This window comes from Anguilla rostrata, chromosome 14 (genome assembly GCF_018555375.3).
Source record: "Anguilla rostrata isolate EN2019 chromosome 14, ASM1855537v3, whole genome shotgun sequence".
Lineage (NCBI taxonomy): Eukaryota > Metazoa > Chordata > Actinopteri > Anguilliformes > Anguillidae > Anguilla > Anguilla rostrata.
Genome location: NC_057946.1, coordinates 19,952,517 through 19,972,980, shown reverse-complemented (window position 1 = coordinate 19,972,980; position 20,464 = coordinate 19,952,517). Strand labels below are relative to the sequence as shown.

Sequence of the window (20,464 nt, the reverse complement as noted above, 5' to 3'; positions counted from 1 at the left end):
TGGCTTTCACATCAATGCACAAAAGCAACAAGAAGGTTCTGTACCTCTTCCAGTTCATTTCATCGCAATGAGTGACATTTTAAGAGAAAAAATAGGCAGCCAACCGTTTTGCGCAAAGCTCAATGCCAACAGGACCGGGCATCCGGCCTGTGGTTCATAATGACCGCACGTGGTTGCAAAGTGCTAACTGTTGGTGGCTGCAGCACTCGGAGACGGCCATAGTGAAGTGCTCCACTCCGCAAAAGGAGGTGTGGACGTCACAGATGGATTCTGACGGAGCTCACAGCCACAGCACTGATGGTGAACTTACCGCACAGAAACAAATTTTACTAATGGCACACTCACAGCAGTACAGGGGATACACACAAAGCAAGCACAACACAACACAACACCCTGCTGGACATGGGCAGGCTGTACTACCAGCAGGCTTCCAGGATGCACTCACAGCCATCTTGGCAGGTTAGCATAATGCACGCAGTGCCCGAAACAGCTTGAGCCAGGTAGGCTGACATCGCCTGGGAAACATGGGCCTTTCAGTCTCAAACAGAGATGAGACAGTCTTTCAGAGCTCGCTTTGGCAGAATTACGGGTTCACTGCCCCTGATGGGGGGGCACTCATGCACACAGGAATTTACACAGGCTGCTCAGCTGCAATTCTGACTGAAAGATTATCTGGAAAAATGCAGATTAATGAATCCAAAGAGAAAGGTAAGGAGCCCCTGACAGTCTTGGCTCATTCACACTCACTCACCCTCTAATATATTAATACATCAAGCACATCTGCAGGCAACTTTCTTTATTGTTACGTGGAAAACAACACTAATTTCCAGCAGACATTCCATTCCGTGTTTATACTGCAGCTACAGAAAACACTAGATTATGCAATTAGGCCTAACCACTTGTTGTCATGGCAATGAAATGGTTTCTCCGGCTTGTTAAATCTGAAGTGTTAACACGTAAAGGGTGAAGGAGAAACAAGAAACATTATTTTGTACTTCCCATATAGGATAATTATAAAATATGAAAAGGCAAATAAATATAAGGAGCCCAGTCCATAGAGAATATTCTGGGGTTGATACAGAGACAAAAATGCTATAACTTGGGAACTATTGCTCTTTTCAACAAATAACAGTATACCACACATTAGATATGCCACATGGCTGTGAAGTAACACAGAACAAGTCTCTCCAACCCCTCACTGCAGGAACACAAATAGGGAAATACTAAACAAGATCATCAAAGTTCACATCACTACACACAGAATTTTCAAACGCATAGTGTGCTACTGGGATGCTTTTGTTACTGGCCTACTTCCGTGCCGTGCTCTCAGAGTCAGACACACAAGCACACCCATAGAGGGCTTCTGGGGATTGTCCCTCCCAGAGATGCACTCTGTGTGAAGGGAAAGAAGGGGAAGGCCCCGGCTCACCTCTTCTCAAGGCTCTTTACTGCATCGCGGGTGGCGGCCTGTCTATTTTTAGCTCGCCGTTCCCACCATCGCACAGGCAATCAGTCAGCGAAGATCTCCCAACGTCAGGAGGTCATCAGAGAAAACTGCTGGTGGGAAGGAACGCGCTTCGGCGCTACCTTTCCGGCAACTTTGGGCAAATCTCACTCTCGACAATAAGGAAACTGCACAGTAAGATGAAACTGACTCTCTTGCACTCACTGTCCCCAAAATCCACCAAGGACAAACAGAATAGCCTACCACTTTGCGGAGTCTGCCATATTTGTTAGGGCGGTTATTGGACACAGATATTCCAGCTGGAAACGAGTAGCTCTATTCCAAACAGTCACCCTTGAAGGTTAAAGTACAGCTACACTGAAATTAAGTTTTTGTAGGATTCAAAGCTAAACACTATTGGCTTGAGAACATTCATAACATACAGTAGCCTACTTTGTTTCGTCAGTCAAGAATGGAACGGACCTCTCTTTGCCTATCATTAGGTAAATGTACCTATATAATTATTTTACTTCACAAGGAGCAGAATACATTTTTACTGGTGGGAGGTAATTTATTGCATTAAGCTTCTCAATGGACAAAATAGCTCATTGTAAACAGAAATGGATTTAAGGAAACACTCAAAAGGTGAAATTATTCAAGAATTCAGCAAATCTCCTTATTCATCTTTACAGAACATTTATTAAACCTCAGAGAGGTTAAACCATTTCACCACTGTTTGATAGAACAAGTCTACGTACAGTTAAAGCTCAACCTCTATGATACAAACGGGTTAAGGAGACTGTTAATTGTTAAGCTGCTTTCATTGAAAACAGACATTGCTGAAAAGTTAGTATCATTATGTATTGCCTGGAACACTTGGCACAGGCCCCGGAACTTTTAATAAAAGAATACAACAGTTTGTCCAGAGATGAAGAGGGCTGTAATCAGTAATAAAATTCTGGGTCAAAGTTTCGCTAGTTCAAAGCTGCCAATAGTGGCTCCTGAACTGTGAATTAGGACCCAACTGTGGATCAGGAGTGGGGTTGAGAAGGATCATGATGCAAAAAATACTTCAAATGAATCAAACCAAATACTTTCGCAGCTAGGAACACATTGCACATTGAACTGTAAAATAAAAGTACAAAAGTACGCTAGTGGCACCTGGGTGAAGATATGTGTGTGTGTGAGCGTGTGTGTGGCAGCAGACTCTGCCCACTCTTGGCAATGAAGGCTGACAGGATAGCAAACTGCAAGTACTTTTCTGTAGTAGCATGGGATTTCCACAACTTACCAATGAATGAAAAAGAATCAACATCACTAGTATAATGTTTAGGGAACTGAGCTTGTAATTGTAAGGTCTATGTTGGATGTCCAGGTGGGGCACTGCACCAATGGACATGGTACTTAACCTCAGTTGCTTACGTAAATGTCTAGCTATATACAAAAGTATAAATGGACTGCATGTAAAAAGAATGCAAGCTGTGTTAGCTGCTCTGGATAAGGGCATCTGCTATGCTGAATGAGAAAGCATAGCAGATGCCCTTAGCAGGGGCGACATAGCTCAGGAGGTAAGACCGATTGTCTGGCAGTCGGAGGGTTGCCGGTTCAAACCCCGCCCTGGGCGTGTCGAAGTGTCCTTGAGCAAGACACCTAACCCCTAACTGCTCTGGCGAATGAGAGGCATCAATTGTAAAGCGCTTTGGATAAAAGCGCTATATAAATGCAGTCCATTTACCATTTACCATTTAGAAAAGTAAGCGATGCAGGGCTAGTGTGGGAGAGGAGTACTGTATGTGGTGGAGCTGGTAGACTTCTGCAGTGATAAAGCTCCGTCAGACCCTCCCTCGGCCCGAGGCAGGAAGCCCCAGCTGTGGAACGGAGCAGCCCACCCCCCCCACCGCCGGCATCGCATGGCTTCTTCCTCCCATTCGTCCATCCTCAGGGGTGTAAGGCCTCTGCAGGGGCAGCCATTTGGGCTCAATTGAGAGACCGTGCTCAGGGTCACACCTGTCTGAACACGCCGCTGAGCTCCCAGCCCCCTCTCCTCCGAAACGCGCGTGACGTCAGCCTCCGCCCCCTTCCGTTCCGCAGCTCGCCAGCTAAGCTCACGCGCTCACATGCGACGTTCAGCCAGAGGAGGACCCTTCATGCGCAGCTTGTGCAGGCAGACACAGTGGGACCACTAGCGCCTGTTAAAACATGCATTCCCTGCGAGCTGAAAGCCCTCCCACCCTGGGAAAAGGCAGGGCCAGTTATGCTCTGCCAGGCAGGACTGCTGGCTGCGTGCGGTTGGCACAGCTCGGATTTGAAACTATGTGCCTGCGGCACCAATCCATTCACTGAAGTGCCCACAGAAAAGGAGGAACCAATCAGCAGATCCCGTTTGGCCCTAGGTTTTACTGACTTACATAAGGATACTTAAACCTGGAAAACAGACCCAAATCCAATAAACATTTGTCTTTAACTTTGTTCACAAATTCAAATTCACAGGCAAAGTCGACTGAGTCGGAACAGTGTTAACTCATTACAGGTAAGAAAGTCAAGATCTGAGCAACAGGCCAAGCTCAGAATCCTTCCAAGTAATGTGTGGAAATGAGGGTAAGTAACTTATTTCTGTAAAAAGTGAATGGGTGCCCTTAGTGTTTCTCGAGGGAACTGTGATGTCCTTGTCCGTTACTCAAATTAGTTATTAAAACCATTAGAGCTACATTCAAACAACAGTACTGAAAGCAGTTATTCACAGATGTTATTCATAGAACACTCTGTATACTTTGTGTGACTGCAATCTGATAACTTGTGTTACCATTCTTTGTTCACGGGTTTTGATTGCAGTTTGAAATATAACTGAAAATGAGACTGATTATTGCATTCAGCCGTTCCCCAATCATAAATCTGTCTCGGTGTGTGCTTCAGCACATCCAGTGAAATTCTCCCCCCACTGGGTAATTTGCCTGTATACAAACATTGATTTCAGCCTCAAATACAAGTGTGAAAAACTTGACCAAAGCTTGGAAACACTTTTTTCTGAGAGCCCCGTATGTCTTTATTGCCAGAACGGCCGTTCCTGCAGCGTAGAGCCACAGTGTGAATAAACATCACGCATCAACTTACATCACACGCCTGCTTAGAAAATCTGCGCAATGTAAAGCAATGATGAAAACACAATGAGGCACTGGAGAGAGAGAGAGAGAGAGAGAGAGAGAGAGAGAGAGAATCTGTGGAGGGCAGCGTGAGGCTCGCACACCCTTTCCTTACCTGGCTCCAATGATGTCTTTCTTTGCCAGATCGATGCCAGCAATAACCTTGACGCGGAGAATTCGGGATTCATCCTGCAACACAAAAGAGCGTCCCTCAATGAATACCCTGCAAAGGCTCTACAGATTCTTACACCCGGCACACTGTATAAGCATAAAAAAATGAATGAATCAGCACCACTTCCATTCCTCGGCCAAGTGCATCCAATAAAGGAGAGATGAGGTCCATTTGGAGATAAAGCTGCCACGTTTATTGCACAACATGTATGCTGAGTTTTCACAATCTCATAGGGCTTGGCAAAGGAGATAAGAAGCACACCACAGCAACAGGCTTTTTATTTTTTTTCCCATAGTGCTTAAGGAAGCACATTTCCAGGACCTGTGACTATGCCTGTTACTCACTACCCATTAAGAAATTGCCAATTCATATTGCGTATACCATAGACATCCTGGACTCCGTAGTAATACCACATCACTTAAATATTTTCTGCTTGAAGCCAGATTACAGCAAATTTTCTCAGTTGGCTGGTCGTTACTATTTGAGTCGTGTCAGAATGCTGCCCCAGCTCATTACTTGATAGCACTGATAACAAAAAGGCGACTTTCAAAATAAGCTTGGTCTCATACATGTAGGCATACGTGCCATGGCCTGAATAATTCACAGGGACATGAGCGCTAGCCAGCAGCAAGACCTACGAACGAGAATACAGTAGCTATAATCTATAATACACAGGTAAAACTAACCTCCTGTATTCTACAGAAGTTTCCTGAAATATTGAAGCTTATTGGGCAATGTACAGAAGACCAAATTAGACCACTTGAATTTATGTTCAGATTAGGCTATATGCATGTAGATAAGATCTGATTGCAGATCATACTATACTGAGGATTAAATAACATTTTGTTAAAACATAATAAATAGGGTTAATAATTTCCTGTTAAATAACTAAACCATTAGCCTATTTTCAGAATATCATAAACCTGAGTAATATCTGGTTTGACATACCAAACAACCAGCTTTATCAATTAGGATAAAAAGGGCCTGGCATTTAATTCCCTCGAGTTGAGTTTCAAATCTTTTTCAGGGACATAAAATGAAATCAAAGTTTAACCTAGATACTATGAATAATGTGTAGAAAGTAAAATATTGATTTTTTTTTGTTGTTGAAGGGCAAGCCAATGTGTCTTTTAACAGGGTGCCATAATGAGCAGCTGACCTAAATTTCAGCACATATGGGCAAACGCAGACTGCGTGCCATTGATCATAGTAGCAAAGTCACTGCCTTGAACAGCTGAATGATCAAGTCTAATTGGTTATATTTCCCATTCAGCCTGGTGAAGTTACTTTAAAGATTGCATAACTTGGGTTTGGACCCTATCTGACTGCACTAGGGTTGAAGTGCGTCAATGGCAAATAAATATAGAGATTGCACTACCTTTCTGGCTCTCTGTGCGGCAGAGTTGTTTAAAGTTTAATCTGCTAATCGACCTTTCCTTCCAGCACGCAAGTCTCTGCTCTCTGTCCAGGCCAGCACTATACAGCAATATTCATCCTTTCTGTCTAATAGGGGTCTGGTGAGCCATGTTTCATTGCCAACGGTTTGCCAGGCTATATCAACCTTGCAGAGGATTTTTAAAAAAAAATTAAGATAGCTAGCACAAGATATAGCACAACTCCTCTTAGCACTTCCAGTGTGGTTAAATTCAGTGCTGAATGTCACAGCACTGTGAGTTTTTTGTTACAAAACCTCAGTTATGGGGGATTTCAGAAGAGAAACTCGAGACTGGAATATAATAGACCACATAGCTCATATGAGTTTAGAGTGGTCACATCAATGCCAATCCCCAATTCCAGTAGGCCTACATTCTTTTATTGTGTGTGTGTGTGTGTGTGAGCACGCATCTGCCTGTCTGCAGATGCAAAGCACTTTGTCTCTGTCTGTGTAAGATACAGGTAGCAGCATGATGAAAAGTATTATTTTTATACATAGATGACAGGGCTGTCACTTTCTTTTTTACAAAAATGTGTTTGAGTTTTTCTAAAATCGGCAATGCTAGCTGATAATTTCCAGCTCCATATCTGTGTAGCTAATCATGTGATTTACATCCCCAAGTTTCGTGATGTCTTTAAATAGGCTATGCTGTCTAGATTCAACACCACCACACAGTGGGGCCTACCCACGCACTTTTGGCCCATCCACACACTATGGGCCCATAGACACGCTATTAGCCACCCAGCAGCCACATGGTCTCATTTTTGCTTATAAGTGATGATAATGAGCTTTAACAAGGCACATACGCATTGGCTACTTCTCATTTCATACAGCATTTGACTGACCAGTCAGTAGGGATGACTTACTGTAGAACCTGGGTCTTCAACAGGGGGTCTGCAGAGACCTGGGGGGCCATAATGTAGGAGGTCCCTGGCCAGACTTGATATGCAATGACTACGTTATATACATTTAGGAAAATACTTAATACAAAATATAAAACCATTTTTTAAATATAACCCTTTATAATGTATGAAGGCGGTCCCCTGGATCCCATTGATCCTGGGTTGCGGTCATGGATCAGAAAAGGTTGGAAACCCCTGACTTCAAAGATTCAACTATTTGCACACATGTACACTACTCCATTAGCCAGTCAGAGTCATGTAACAATTTCATGTACCCTAATGTTCATTGGACACCATAAAATAGCTACTTCTAATATTGACAGTGCAGTTGGAGTACAGAGTATGTGATTTTCAGGGACAACTGGGACTGTATACAGTTTCCATATACTGTAAAAAGTGCTATACAAATAAAATTGAATTGAATTGTAAATATGTTTAGTTTTTTTCACTAAGATGCAAGTTCAATTGCAATTATCAGCAGACGGTAGCACTCATGGTACTGTCATACAGGGTGTAATATTTGCCAATACATGTGTAAAGAGCCCTGACAAAGGACATTGTGAAAACAAATCAATGGCTTTGCATGGAAGGTAATATTTACACAGTATGCATAACAGCTGACTACAGCTTGCACTGCTCACTAATTAAAAGAAGTAGAGTCAACTGAGCGGTACTTAGGACAGACTGAGCCTGTCTCCCTGTTCCTCTTACAAGTCTCAAACCCTCCAGCTGCTATGCAAAGAATGCACAATCGAGTCCTTTTTCCCTAATCACTCCCAAGGCTCAGCACTGCTACCAGTTTCTGTGGTTACGGGGTTTGGACACAGACTCAAGAGGCTGTTCTGGAACTCCACAAGGGTATATCCTTACATTTACATCCATCCCAGTGGCCTGAATACTGCTTCTTTGGCTTCAATCAGTAAAGCACTCAATAACTTACTGTGCTGCATTTTCTTACTAGTGAACAATCATTTACATTTTGTTAATGACAATGAGGCCAGTTTCTGAATATAACAAGGAAAAAATAAGGAAACCATTAACATTAGAACATCACTATAAAAGACATATTTGCAGGTATAGGTGTCGCGTTTTGTTTCAAACATAAACTAGACTTCAGTCCCTTCTGAAGTAGAACACCTTACCACCTTCTATCTGAATAATGCATCAACGGTCTGATCTTTACATTTAGACTACAAGCTCAGAAGGACCAATCATCATTAAGTTATGACCAGGGCTTGGACAAGATCCAACACATTTCCAGTTTTTTCTGATACAATACACAAAGAAAAATGTTCAGTGCTAAATCAACCCTTACAGAGTGCATATGTTCCCTACTGGACTCATACGTACTCTGTTAGAGATTAATTAACACTGAACGTTTGACTGTGCAGAGTTAATTTATGAACCCATTCACAACAATGAAGAGAACAGAGCACTGTTCCTGGAGATTTACCGTCCTGGAGGTATTCACTCCAGCCCTAACAAAGCACATCTCATTCAACAGCTGAAGCTCTCCTTGAGCAGCTAATTAGTATAATCAGGCATGCCAAATTAGGGTTGAAATGAAAGCCAACAGGACGGTAAATCTCCAGGAACAGGGTTGGGCAGCCCTGCACTAAGCGTTACTTCGGTGAAACTCAAGGCGAACACAGCAGGTACAGTACAAAGGTGTACAAATACAGTACAGTACAGTACAAATATCAACTACCACGCCACTGTGAGGACTGGATAAAAAACACAGCATGCGGAAAGACAGGCACAGAACCACGCACGTTGCAGTATAATTTGTAAAACACCAGTTTTTCCGAAGTAAAATACTGCCACACAAGCATATTGGATGACAGCCAATTGTCTTCGGACTGTGACATAGCCTAATATTGCATATTTGCCCATTTCTATTACAATTAGCCTAACTACTGTAACTGGCTGCCATACAGATAAAATGTATTAGCTAGATTTGTTTTAACCAGAGATGCAAAGACAAATGTCTACTTACCTTGCTACTCAGAAAAGCAAATACAGCTAGCTACTTATCTAGCAATACAGAATGCATTAGGCCTAACTGTAATATTTTGGCTACCGATTTCTCCTTACACATTAATTAAAATTTGCTGCACACATAAAGATATTATTTTCATAATGCACTAAACATGCTTGTAAGCTCTACTGAAATGTTTCCTTTTACTTCTTTATTCCTTCCACATTCTATGAATAACGTTAATACCCTGTAAAGGTAGCCTACTGTAATTTCCAGGGTACTTCATTTCCAAGCTTTTACATGTTCTTTTATACGTTCTTTGAACCTAGTACTCAAATTAAGCGATGAATGCACACTTGACACACACTACCCACATATGTGAAAAGTCATATTTTTTTGGAAGCATGCAAGCATGTCTATTTTCAGCATCAAGCACATAACCACTCCAAGAGAGACAGGTATGAAATAGAATTTATTTTTAAAGACGAGTTGAATAAACATAATTAATTTAAATATGATTTCTATCAATTTTTCACAAATACAGTTTAAATCAAAACCCTGTTAATAGGGTCAAGACTGATGCCAAATCGTCTTGAATGCAAACTAAAATCATTATTAATGACAGTTTCTGAAAAAAATATATGGATGTGCTGCGTGTCTTTAATGTAGCATGCTCAGTAGCTTTGATGGTGGATGGGTCACCTGGGGATGTTGTGGGTAGGACAGTCCACAATTCAAGGAACAAATAGAACAACGCATCTTTCTGCTATTTATATTGGGTTGCAAAATTTATATCAGTGTGTCTCTTAGAGACATCAGTGAGAACATGGATCAGTTTGCTGAATGAACTTACGGTGATCATTTAATTTCTTTCCCTGGTGATTTGCAGTTACAGTACAATACATGAAGAAAGTACATAAATATTTAGGCTATATTGAGAAATTTAGAATTCTATTTATAATATTTCGAGAGGAGTGAGGGGGGAGTAGGGAAGAAGACCCTCATTTTAGGCAGGTTGTGTATTATCAGGTGAATACGGCACAATGCGAACGAGGTGATAAACTTTACCTGCTGTCACCTATTAACAGCAGTGGCCCCGTTTTCACAGACTGGCTGGGCAGGTTTCTTGCCCGTCACATGCCTGTGCAGAGATTCTCTGTCTCTGTCCTAGTAGTCTGTTGCCATAGAAAGCTCTTGGTGAGGTCATTTGTTGCCATCTCTACTGTGTCTTTGTCTGCTACATTTAGCCCAGCTTTTCCCTAACTCCCTACTCTGGTTTTTCATTCTCTCTTCTACCAATGGGATGCCTTCTGAGCCTGCTGCCTGCCCACCTGCCCACCGTTCTGCCCCACCCACCCCAGGAAGGCCGCATCCAGAAGCTTCGTACAGCCAGTCCTGGCCTGATTGGACAGACTGAAAACTCACTTGACCGCATTTGTCCGTCTGAACTCCCGCCCTGAGGCGGGCCAGGGTGGACGGGTTTGCCCCGCTGAACCTGGCTTCTCCCAAGGCTTAGTCCCAGGTGCCCGACAGGGAGTTTTTCTGCACCACTGCCTCCTTTGGCTTGGGGGGGGGGGCAGTTCAGGGAATAATGCAAAGAAGTCTGAGATATTTCTTAGCAAAATGTGCTATATAATTCTAATAATACAATGAAGCTAATTGTAGCATGCCACAAGTAATTTGATCCCATAGCATCACTTGGACTGTGCATATCACATCATGTTCGAGACATTTTTGTGTAAAAAGATGCTTTTAAAATAAGCACCTGATATGCACTCCAGAAATGGCACACTAACAGTCTGGATTGTTTTGAAATAATAATAATAATATTTAAATATGTCAGCATACCAGTATTACAGTATTATCAGATACCAGCCCAGCTCTGTATTGTGCTATAGATTTTCTTTGGAAATGAAGGCTACAGTCTTTCAGGAACGCAGGTGCCCACACCAGTTCAGCTGAGTGCAACATGCACTGCCTACATGGCTATGACCTGCTTGTTAATCATACACTGTAATAAGCATAGCAAATGCTGAACAAGCTTCAACCTTTCCCCCCAAAAGCTTTGTGACAATGTCAGAAATTTCACACTTTGGACACTAACAAAATGCAGCTTAGATTTGTCGCAAAACAAAAGCCGGGTTCAGAGAAAGAGGGGGAAAAAAACCTTTTTAACTCGACGCCCTTTTTCATTCCACATTTTGGAATTCCGGAACACACTTGTAAGCCTGTTCCAATACTGCTAAATACTCCAAGCCTCCAATTCTACAGAGTGCATACAGGCACATGTGTCTAGCAGCCACTGCTAGCACTCAGCAGTCCGCAAGCTACACTGCACTGTCTTTCCAGTATCTGCTGCACCCACAACCAAAAAGTCAAGCAGAACAGCCACTAATGAGGGTTCAGGATTCAAGACTATAGAGGGCATCAGTACCAAGAATCAACAATTTAACTAGGTTACCACCAGAGACCCCGCCCCCTCTTTTTCATGACATGAATGGCTTCTCAGCTGTGTTCTTCGTTAATGGATTTAGATTGAGAAAAAACATTCAAGAACTGGCTGAACAAAAGTATCGGCAAGGAAACGTCTTGGAAAAAGGGCAGCATGCACATTCAACCTACAACCTATCATTAGGGATATAAGAGCCTACCACACAAAAAAATGACATGGTTGTGTCATCATACCAGGAGTGAGAAAAGGGCCGTGTCAACGCTGTGAGCAAACTCTAGCAGAACTATGTGCGCAGATTCACAATCAGTTCTGTTCTTCTTTTAACGCACACTCCCACACAGCATTGATCATGACCCTTAATACCAGCTATGTCACTTGGCGGTAACAGCACACACACGCTTTTATAACCTGTCCTCCTCAGTCTGTGACAGCAGAAATAAAATGACATTTCTAGATGTTTCCAAAGGATTCCTCATCAGGTCAGGATTAAAGGCCATGTTTCCTGTTGCCTCAGTCAGACAGTTTTTGCAGTACTAAACCAGCAAACACCTGTGAATGATTCTTCTATACAAATTCAACTGGCCTCACAATAATTTAAATATAAAGTTCAAGAGTGCCTCACCCTTCCTACATCCTTGTTGGTACAAAAGACGTTTGTAATATGGAATATGAGAGAATGGAACAGTTTGCACCTTCCCAGATTCTACATTTAAGCACATGTGGATTATCATATTTGTACATAGGGGGGAAACCTGCTGAAATACGTGCCAAAACCTCTGCAATGCACTGCCTTAAATGACATCCTCTTCCCCAATAAGCAATCTGCAATAACTGTAACACTAAGAGTGACCCACAGGCTAACTTGTTGTTCTAATACAGCAGCCTCTATAGGACTAACAAAATTATTCCGTACTGAATTTTAAAAATTGTTCTGTTCTTAATAGAGTTAAAAGGCCACTAATGTAATTGGATAAGAGATTAACTTCGAAATCCTGTTTACTTCTAGATCTAGAATACATACTATTTATAAGTTAACTGGCACACAGTGGTCAAGGACTGTTGCTAACCAAGGCCGGCACTGTTGCTCAAATAACTCAGGTGGATGCAATTATGATCTCTTTTATTGTTAGTCACTCTAGATAAGAGCATCTGCTAGAAGAATGCAATGCATTGTAATGTAATCTCTAGAAAGCTAGCAAGCCATTTTATGTAATGTATCCATTCACAGTACAAGACAAAACCTCTAATGTCATTAACAATACTAAATTCACCCAAATTGGTATTGTCATCCTGGCCAATTCATGGATTCAATGTCCTTACTTAAGATCTATTAGTGTTGCCATTTTCATCTAATGTTTTGTTGGTCAACTGAGCACTTTGTGATCCAAGAGAAATGCCAATTAAGTTAAATTAAATTATCCTCAGAAGATGGAGAGATGAAGAGCGGTTTCTTTCTGAAAGGTCTACCCAAGCTTCAGTAAACCATATTCCTCTTACGAATTCCCAGATGCAAAATCATTTCTACTTCCTTCCTTGCAATAAGTACCGTAAAACAAAGATTACAGTGAACTGCTTAGAAGGGTCGCAGGCTGGTCTGTTAATTGCAGAACATGACCGCATTTAGTTTGTCAACAACGCAGAATTTCACAATACAAATAAAAAAACAAAAATATTTGGCTGTATCATTGACATAACAATTGTCAGGCATTCGATAACTATTTTTTTCATTAACCATGCTGAAACAGACGCAAGACACAAAAAGTCTAGGTTGTTTGCAGTTTCCACCCGGGCAATCCTTCGTTCGTTGCCACATCCCCACCCACCGCTGCAGCAGACTCAATGCAATATATTTTCGATTAAACAGTCGGGAAAGCGGAGCCTTTCATTAGATGGTACAGCGCAGCATAATGGGCGAACCATGATCAGAACACATATTCCACTGGTCAGTAAAAAGTCGTATGTCAACCAAGGAGTATTTCAGCATAACTAGCACAATAAAAACAACGGTTATAAACCCTAGGATCGACCGGTCAACTAACGGCGCATATTCGTCAAGTGGGACGTTTAGACACAGGACGACGAAGCGGAAAAAATAAACAGTGAGAAATACGAGCAGAAATTGACTGTCAATAAATTTAAAAAAAAAACGATTGCTAGTTCACTATAACTTGATGGTATATAAAACACAATCTACAATATTTCAACACAATCACTGTTGCTTTCCAGTTCCAAGTCCTATACTGAACTCATAAAGCCGTTTGCAACTACGGATACAGTTTAATAACTAGCTGTAGTCACAATTCTAATTATTTTGATCAGTGAGCTGGCTGAATAGTCAGATATTTCTGAGTTAATCGCCAACGAGCTATTCAGCTATATCTACAGCCTGCCACTCCATCCAACCATAACGGCATACATTCCGCCAGATGAAGGCTACTCCCGAATTCCCTCAGGGCTAGTGTAAACGATAAACAAGTTTTCTTTAAAAATACTCAGTGAGGTCATTTTAAATAGAAGTTAAGAAGTTAGATAATATTACACTGAATTACAGCCATATTTACAAACACATGATTAGTTTAGGACATAGCTATATCTACCGTTTTCCACCTTCCGTGGGAGAACAGACTATGCCATGCCAAAGCTAAGACAACAAAACATGCTGGGTAGCTAACGTTAGTTTACTAGTATTGCCTATTGGCCTCCAGTGTGACAGTTGAGTAAAACATGTCAGGTAACTGTCTAGCTCGCTAGTTAGCTAGACATCTAAATAACTTTAATTTATAGTCTGTGTCCACGCATCATGGAATGACCTGACATTATGCACTTACTTCATCTTCAGAAAGTCCATAGATGGGCTCGAAATTCGTAGCCATATAGCCAAATGAAAATGTACTAGCCGCTTAGCTAGCTAGCTAGAACAATAGCGAAGTGCCCCCTCCTCCTCCTCAATGAGCGTTGCGTTTCACAGCCAAAAAAAATCCTTTTTCTGACAGGTTAATATAGTTCCAGTAATCCACCTCGGAGTGGTAGCTTTAGCTATCTATCCAGCCGTAACATCGACACTAACACTATTTCGTGTTTAGCTAGTAACGCTAGCCCTTCCAATTAGCTTCACAGTTCGTGCTGATCCTAAGCTCTCATCCAAGAAGCGCTGTATCACATTCACTTCCTCTCACCCAAACACTCCCAGTCCTGAGTGAAAACTAATTAAACCAACCACAAGGTTTTGGAAAATTCCAAGAGCACAAAGTAGCCAATAACATCTGCGCGAAGGCGTAAGCACTGTAACAACTCCCAAGCTGTCGAAAACCTGCGGTCCTCAGAATATTGCCCTGGCTCAGACCGTTGAAATGTTCTGCGATGTTGCAGCGTCCTCTTCAGTAACTCATAACAAAGATACTCTTGTTTTTCATGAACACAATGACACTTTGTAATTGACAATCAGCCCTTAAGAAAATGTAGATTTCTGATAGGAGCGTAACACTGAAGGAAATCATTTTGATATTGACATGGAATGGGTTTCAGATTAACACACAAACCTCTTAAATATATAAAGTTGACTGACTTATAAAATAAACAAACCAAGTCCTCCTTCATAATTCAATTCAATTTGGATTGTATTCTATGTATAAAAAGTGCAACCTGATCGTGCATCCACATTGAAAATCTATCTCACTAATAGTTTTTCATAGTCAGCACTTGGTGCCTGCATTGTTATTTGATATACCAACGAAGGGGCCTCTGGTTAGTTTATTTAGTATTTACTGTATGCTTTGTCTGACAACAGGGGAAGCTCAATTTTTATTAGTGCGTTGCATAACTACTTAAAATGAAAATCAAGTGTATAGGATTTCTGTGACAATAATGTAGCATCAGTACCAATATAAATAATTTTAAATGGCTAAACGAAAATGTACTGTGGGCATGAGTTGTAGCAGTTCTTTTTGCCGTATCTACCTCTGTTTTATGTTTAATGCTCACATTCCATCCATTACATTTTTAAAATGTTTGTTTGTGTACTGATTGATACCATTGTGTTATAACATAATTAACCATTCATTCTTTTATTCATTCATTTGGTTAATTTATTTGTCTATGTTTCACTTTTTTATGTTATATTGTTTAGATATGTCCTGGGATTACAAAGTTAATTCTTCTACAGTAGCCTACATTGGATGCTCTAGCATATGTGCAACAAGAAAACATTTTAAAAGCATAAATTATATGCATATATAGAACTATATATAGTTATATATATATATATATTACTGTGGAGAAGGTTTACCAATTTTCCTAGTGGTTTAACCTGCTGTTTTTCTTTTTTTCAACATGAAATGTTTAAGGAAACCCATAGGAGTTTGTTTTGTTTTGGTTCCCGTAAGTATTTACTACATTAATTTCATTTCTATCCATATGGATAAGGTAAAGGTTTCTCTCATTATAAATAGATATAAATTAAGTATAAGGTCTCTAGAAACACCCAGTTTCATTCATTTTCATAGAGCATGTATTCAACATCTATTTTTGATATTGCTGAGGAATATGATGTCATGTCTCAAGAGATAATATGCCAAGAAAAAGTACCAGGTATGTTTGGATGCAGATATGTTTTCAACCGTCTTGTAGGTGTTATGAATGCTTTATGTTTATGCTTTATGTAATAAATTCTTACATTATGTTAGCCCCTTCAGGTAAAGTGTTGCTGGTTTTATTACTACACTGGTCATGTATTACTCTATACTTAAAACAAACTGGTCATGTATTACTCCATACTTAAAATAAACTAGTACCTGTCATGGTTCTGTGTTTTGTCTCTGTCTTTCCTTTTTGGGCCGCCAGATGGCGGCACTTCTGTTTTGTGTCCTGCTCCCCCTGTTTAATTGTATTATTGTTTTCAATTGTCCAATTATTGTTTTCTGGTTGTCTCGTTTTCCCTTCCCTCTCTGTGGCCTGATTGTGCATTGTGCCCTGCTGTGTCTCGTCAGTGTCTTGTCTATTTAAATTCCCTTCTCCCTGACTCAGGAGCTGGATCTTTGTTGTTGGTTGTTTGTTAGTGCGTGCCTCTGATCGTGTTTCTGCCCTGTGTGTTTCCACCTAAGAGTAGCTTCCAGTGTTTTTGCCCACGTTCTGTTTTGTGTGTTTTTTGGATTCTTGGATTTTCGGTTTTCTGTGTTTTGTAGATTTACTTTGTGTTTTTTGAAGAGTTGCACTGCGGGGCTGTGTTTTTGTTCTCTTTCGTCTTTCGTTCTTATTAAAAGTAATATTCTCAGTTTGGATTTTCCCCTTTTGGTTTTTGAATATTTTTCTCTGCGTTTGGGTCCATTCCCTCGCCCATCCTGACAGTACCTTCCACTAGAGGGTGGTAGCATCTTACATTATCATTAAATGTATTACTGAGAGCATGGTGTATCCATTTACAGTATCTATTGAGCAACAGTAGAGGCCCATGAATCTATCTCAAAACCCTGCTGTTACTCAATCTTTCCCTCTATTTTTTAAGTATGGTGAAGTAAAACCACTCTTTGATTGTGAATGTTATTTCAGTTTTACTATTTAAAAAAAATAAAAATACTCTATTGTGCAAATATTAAGGACTGTGGATATAAAGAACACCAGATGATACAGTTGTCTTCCATTGCCAAAACAGTGATAGTGGAGTTTCCTTATGTATATCATTCAAATGGACTAGCATACGCTTATATTACCCAATTCCATAATAAACAATGATCTCTGATTTACATTTTAGACAAGCAGTCATCACTAGAATAAATCCATGGGACTATTTAACACTAAGGAATAAATCAATAAAGGTAGCTTCCAAAATAAGAACTTTTTTTTCATTGTCTGTCTTTACTCCATTTTATAAGAAATCCCCTTCTTACTATGAGAAATCTTTGATAAACTGAGCAAATAGAGGTTTTTTGTGTCTTTGAGGTTTTCAAACACACGCTATGGCATAACAGTCCTTGTTTGTAATACATTTACATTAATTTTCCTGTAATTTGATGATGATAATAATAATAATAATAATAATAATGTTCTATACAGTTTGAATGTTTTAAATCAATCAGGGGCCCAGATGGCCATATTATATAACATTATTGCCTCTAAGTAATAGGCAGGGATGGTGCTTTCATTGACCTTCAGGGCCATGATCCAATCTGACAGGAAATTTGCTCTGATTTTTTGAGATGACAACAGTGAGATATTTCTACATGTGATATCTTTCTGAATCAGATGAAAGATTCAGCATGCATCTAGGAGCCAGTAGGGGTGACATAAACTACTCTATTCTCGATTATTCTATAAAATTATATTATTAACCTTTACGTTAACAGTACTGTGGCGCATAAGCAATATGCATTATCCACTGTTTTAAAACACAGACATCTTTGTACAATACCCATTGAATGGTTGAGTAGGTGGCTCAGGTTAGTTTTGAAAGTGCTGGATGGTGGGATCAGACTATCTTAGAGATGATTTTGTTATGATCAAGGTCATCCAGCCATGTTAAAAATCCAGTATAATTTGGTTATATATCACATAGCAGATGCTGGTGTGGCCGGTATCTGCATGTGACCTCACTGGTATACTAGAAGGGAACATAGTGCAACTGTGCAGAAGACAAACATCTTCAGAGTTGGAGCAGCCTACACAAGGGACAGCTGTTGTGCACTCCGTGGTCAGTGAGTGAAACAGCTGGAGTGGGGAGAAAAGCAGCTGATGCTAGAACATTCTGATTACTCCCATCTATCAGGGCTTAACAGATCAGACGGAGAAAACAAAGTTGTGAGGGATAATAAGCATGGTACGCTCCTCCAGGGTTTGAAAGACCAATGTGAGGCTCAGCTCTCTTTACGGTAGTGGACTATGTGGGGCACTCATGCTGCAAAGGTCTATTTGCTATCCTGCTGTAGGGAGGCATCTGGGTTTAATAACAAAATGAACGTGAAGAATCTTTTCTCATTTGGAAACCAAACAGGCTAGCTGAAATATTACTTAGATTAAGGGATCCATCCATTCAGCTGTTACAACCACTTGATTCAGAGTAATAATATTTATCTGCCTGTACTAATGCTGCTTTTTCAAGACTGCGCCTAGGTATGTTATATAGCCTAGCCATTTCTGTAAAATAAACGCAGACCATTTGCACCACTCAATTCTTATCTTTCAATGATTCTTTGCCTTGATTACTAGTTGTGCGTTAGTACTGCTCAATTGAAGTTACCTAATATACAACAGATGACAGCTTCATGCCTAACTGAAATGACTGCATTTTAGGCCTTTTTTTAGTTCCAAAAGAAGTTAAATTTGCCATCGAATTTGATTTATTTCTTATTTATTTCTTGCTTTACAGCACATAATAGCACTGTAAAGTATAAGATCTGCTGATTTTGTGATTCAGACAGCCATGGTTGACCTGAGTGTCAGGTTATCCTATTGTAATATAGCACTGTTGTATGTTCTGGTGTTCTTACAAGCTGCTCTTGTAAGTGTTAGAAGCTCACCGGCAGTGTTCAGTAAAAAAAATGGAGAGCTAATTAATTTCCTGGGAGAGAAAATCTTTTTCGTACCATCACCTAAAGAGAAATGCACACACAACTGTTGCCCTCTATGGGCTGTGTTTACTTGGATTTTCACATCATTCATATCAAAGTCAAAGAGGTGACCACCTGGTGTGTTTTATAATGTTCACAAATTTGTCTCACAACTCTAGATCAGCACATCAGCACTTCAATTTCCAGGAACTTCAAAATGGTTTTCTGTGCTTGTTATGTCTTGGTTTTTTTTTTTTTTTTTCATTTTGTTTTAAATGTACAGTGTGTTGAGATGTTCGTGAAATGAACTACAAATAAACAATGGCTTGACTTGAGGGCTTTGTTGTTGTTGTTCTTTTTGCAATATCTAACTAATTGTGTGGTGTCCATCATGTTTTCAATCTGTAATAAATTTATAGAATTTGAGTTGAGGCTTCCCTATTACCTAGCTTGATTTGGTTTTGCCTGATTTGCTTCAGGGCTGCGCCCTTGTTCTGTGTTTTTCCACTATTACAAATGTCTACTATGACTGAAGGAGGAGTTCCACTGTTGCCAGGATACCTGTGAATTTTATCTCCCTAGGGGAAGTAGAGTCACAGTTACAGCACAATATATAATACAGTTATTGACATGCTCTACATTTATTGTGATTATTACTACAAAACATCTTGCAATGTTTGATTTAGAACATGATTTATTTGCCCATATGTTTGTACTACAAACACAGCAAGGTAAAACAAAGCCATGACCATGATCAAATGACGGCAGGCATGTATTGTAGGTCTGTACTGCAAACAGATTTTAAAACCTGGGATTTAGAGTTCATATTTGCTTATTTTGATTTTAAAATTCCTAAAACAGAGTGATTCTCATGTGTAAATATCAGCTAAATATCAGAAATGCTGTTTTGTAGAAGTACATGTTATGGTACTGATTAATTTGATGAAAATTGATTGGGAAAATGGGGCAAAATGAATAAATTTTAATTTTAATTAAACAAATAAAATGTTTATTATCTGTACATATGCATTTCTGGGGAGCTTTCATTGCCTAAATATTTCAAATATTTTAATACATTTATACAGAATAATGCCCATATTTGAAATTCTACTGTATTTTATAATACACCATCAAAATATATAAATATTTTATTTAGCAGGAATAACAGACTTTGTTGTCTTGTCATTAAGCATTTTAAGGTCATAAGGAAAAAATCCTTATTCTGAAAACTATTGTCACATTATGTCAGACATTGTTAATAGACCATTGTAATAGAAATATGGATATGAAAGCAATGTTACGGCAACATAAGGGTAATCTATCAACACAATCAACATTAAAATGTGCATGTTATATTTTATTTGAGATATATAGGTCTGTACAGTCAAAACATGTCAACGTTT

The 20,464-nt window shown here is 39.9% G+C and overlaps 1 protein-coding gene across 5 annotated transcripts in view; it reads right to left on the bottom strand.

Moving 5' to 3' along the window:
* Positions 1 to 14,829, bottom strand: part of nedd4l (NEDD4 like E3 ubiquitin protein ligase) — a 64,425-nt gene extending 49,596 nt beyond the window's left edge. For 2 of the 5 annotated variants that reach the window (XM_064309065.1, XM_064309064.1), the window contains exons 1-2: positions 14,352 to 14,828; positions 4,700 to 4,773 (exon numbers count right to left, since the gene is read on the bottom strand). In XM_064309065.1, coding sequence (XP_064165135.1) covers positions 4,700 to 4,773; positions 14,352 to 14,396 — 119 coding nt within the window. In that variant the 5' untranslated portion in view covers positions 14,397 to 14,828. Of the gene's footprint in view, positions 1 to 4,699; positions 4,774 to 14,351 lie in introns of all 5 variants that reach the window. The other 3 variants (XM_064309066.1, XM_064309067.1, XM_064309063.1) reach the window with 2 other exon arrangements.
* Positions 14,830 to 20,464: the final 5,635 nt, after the last annotated feature.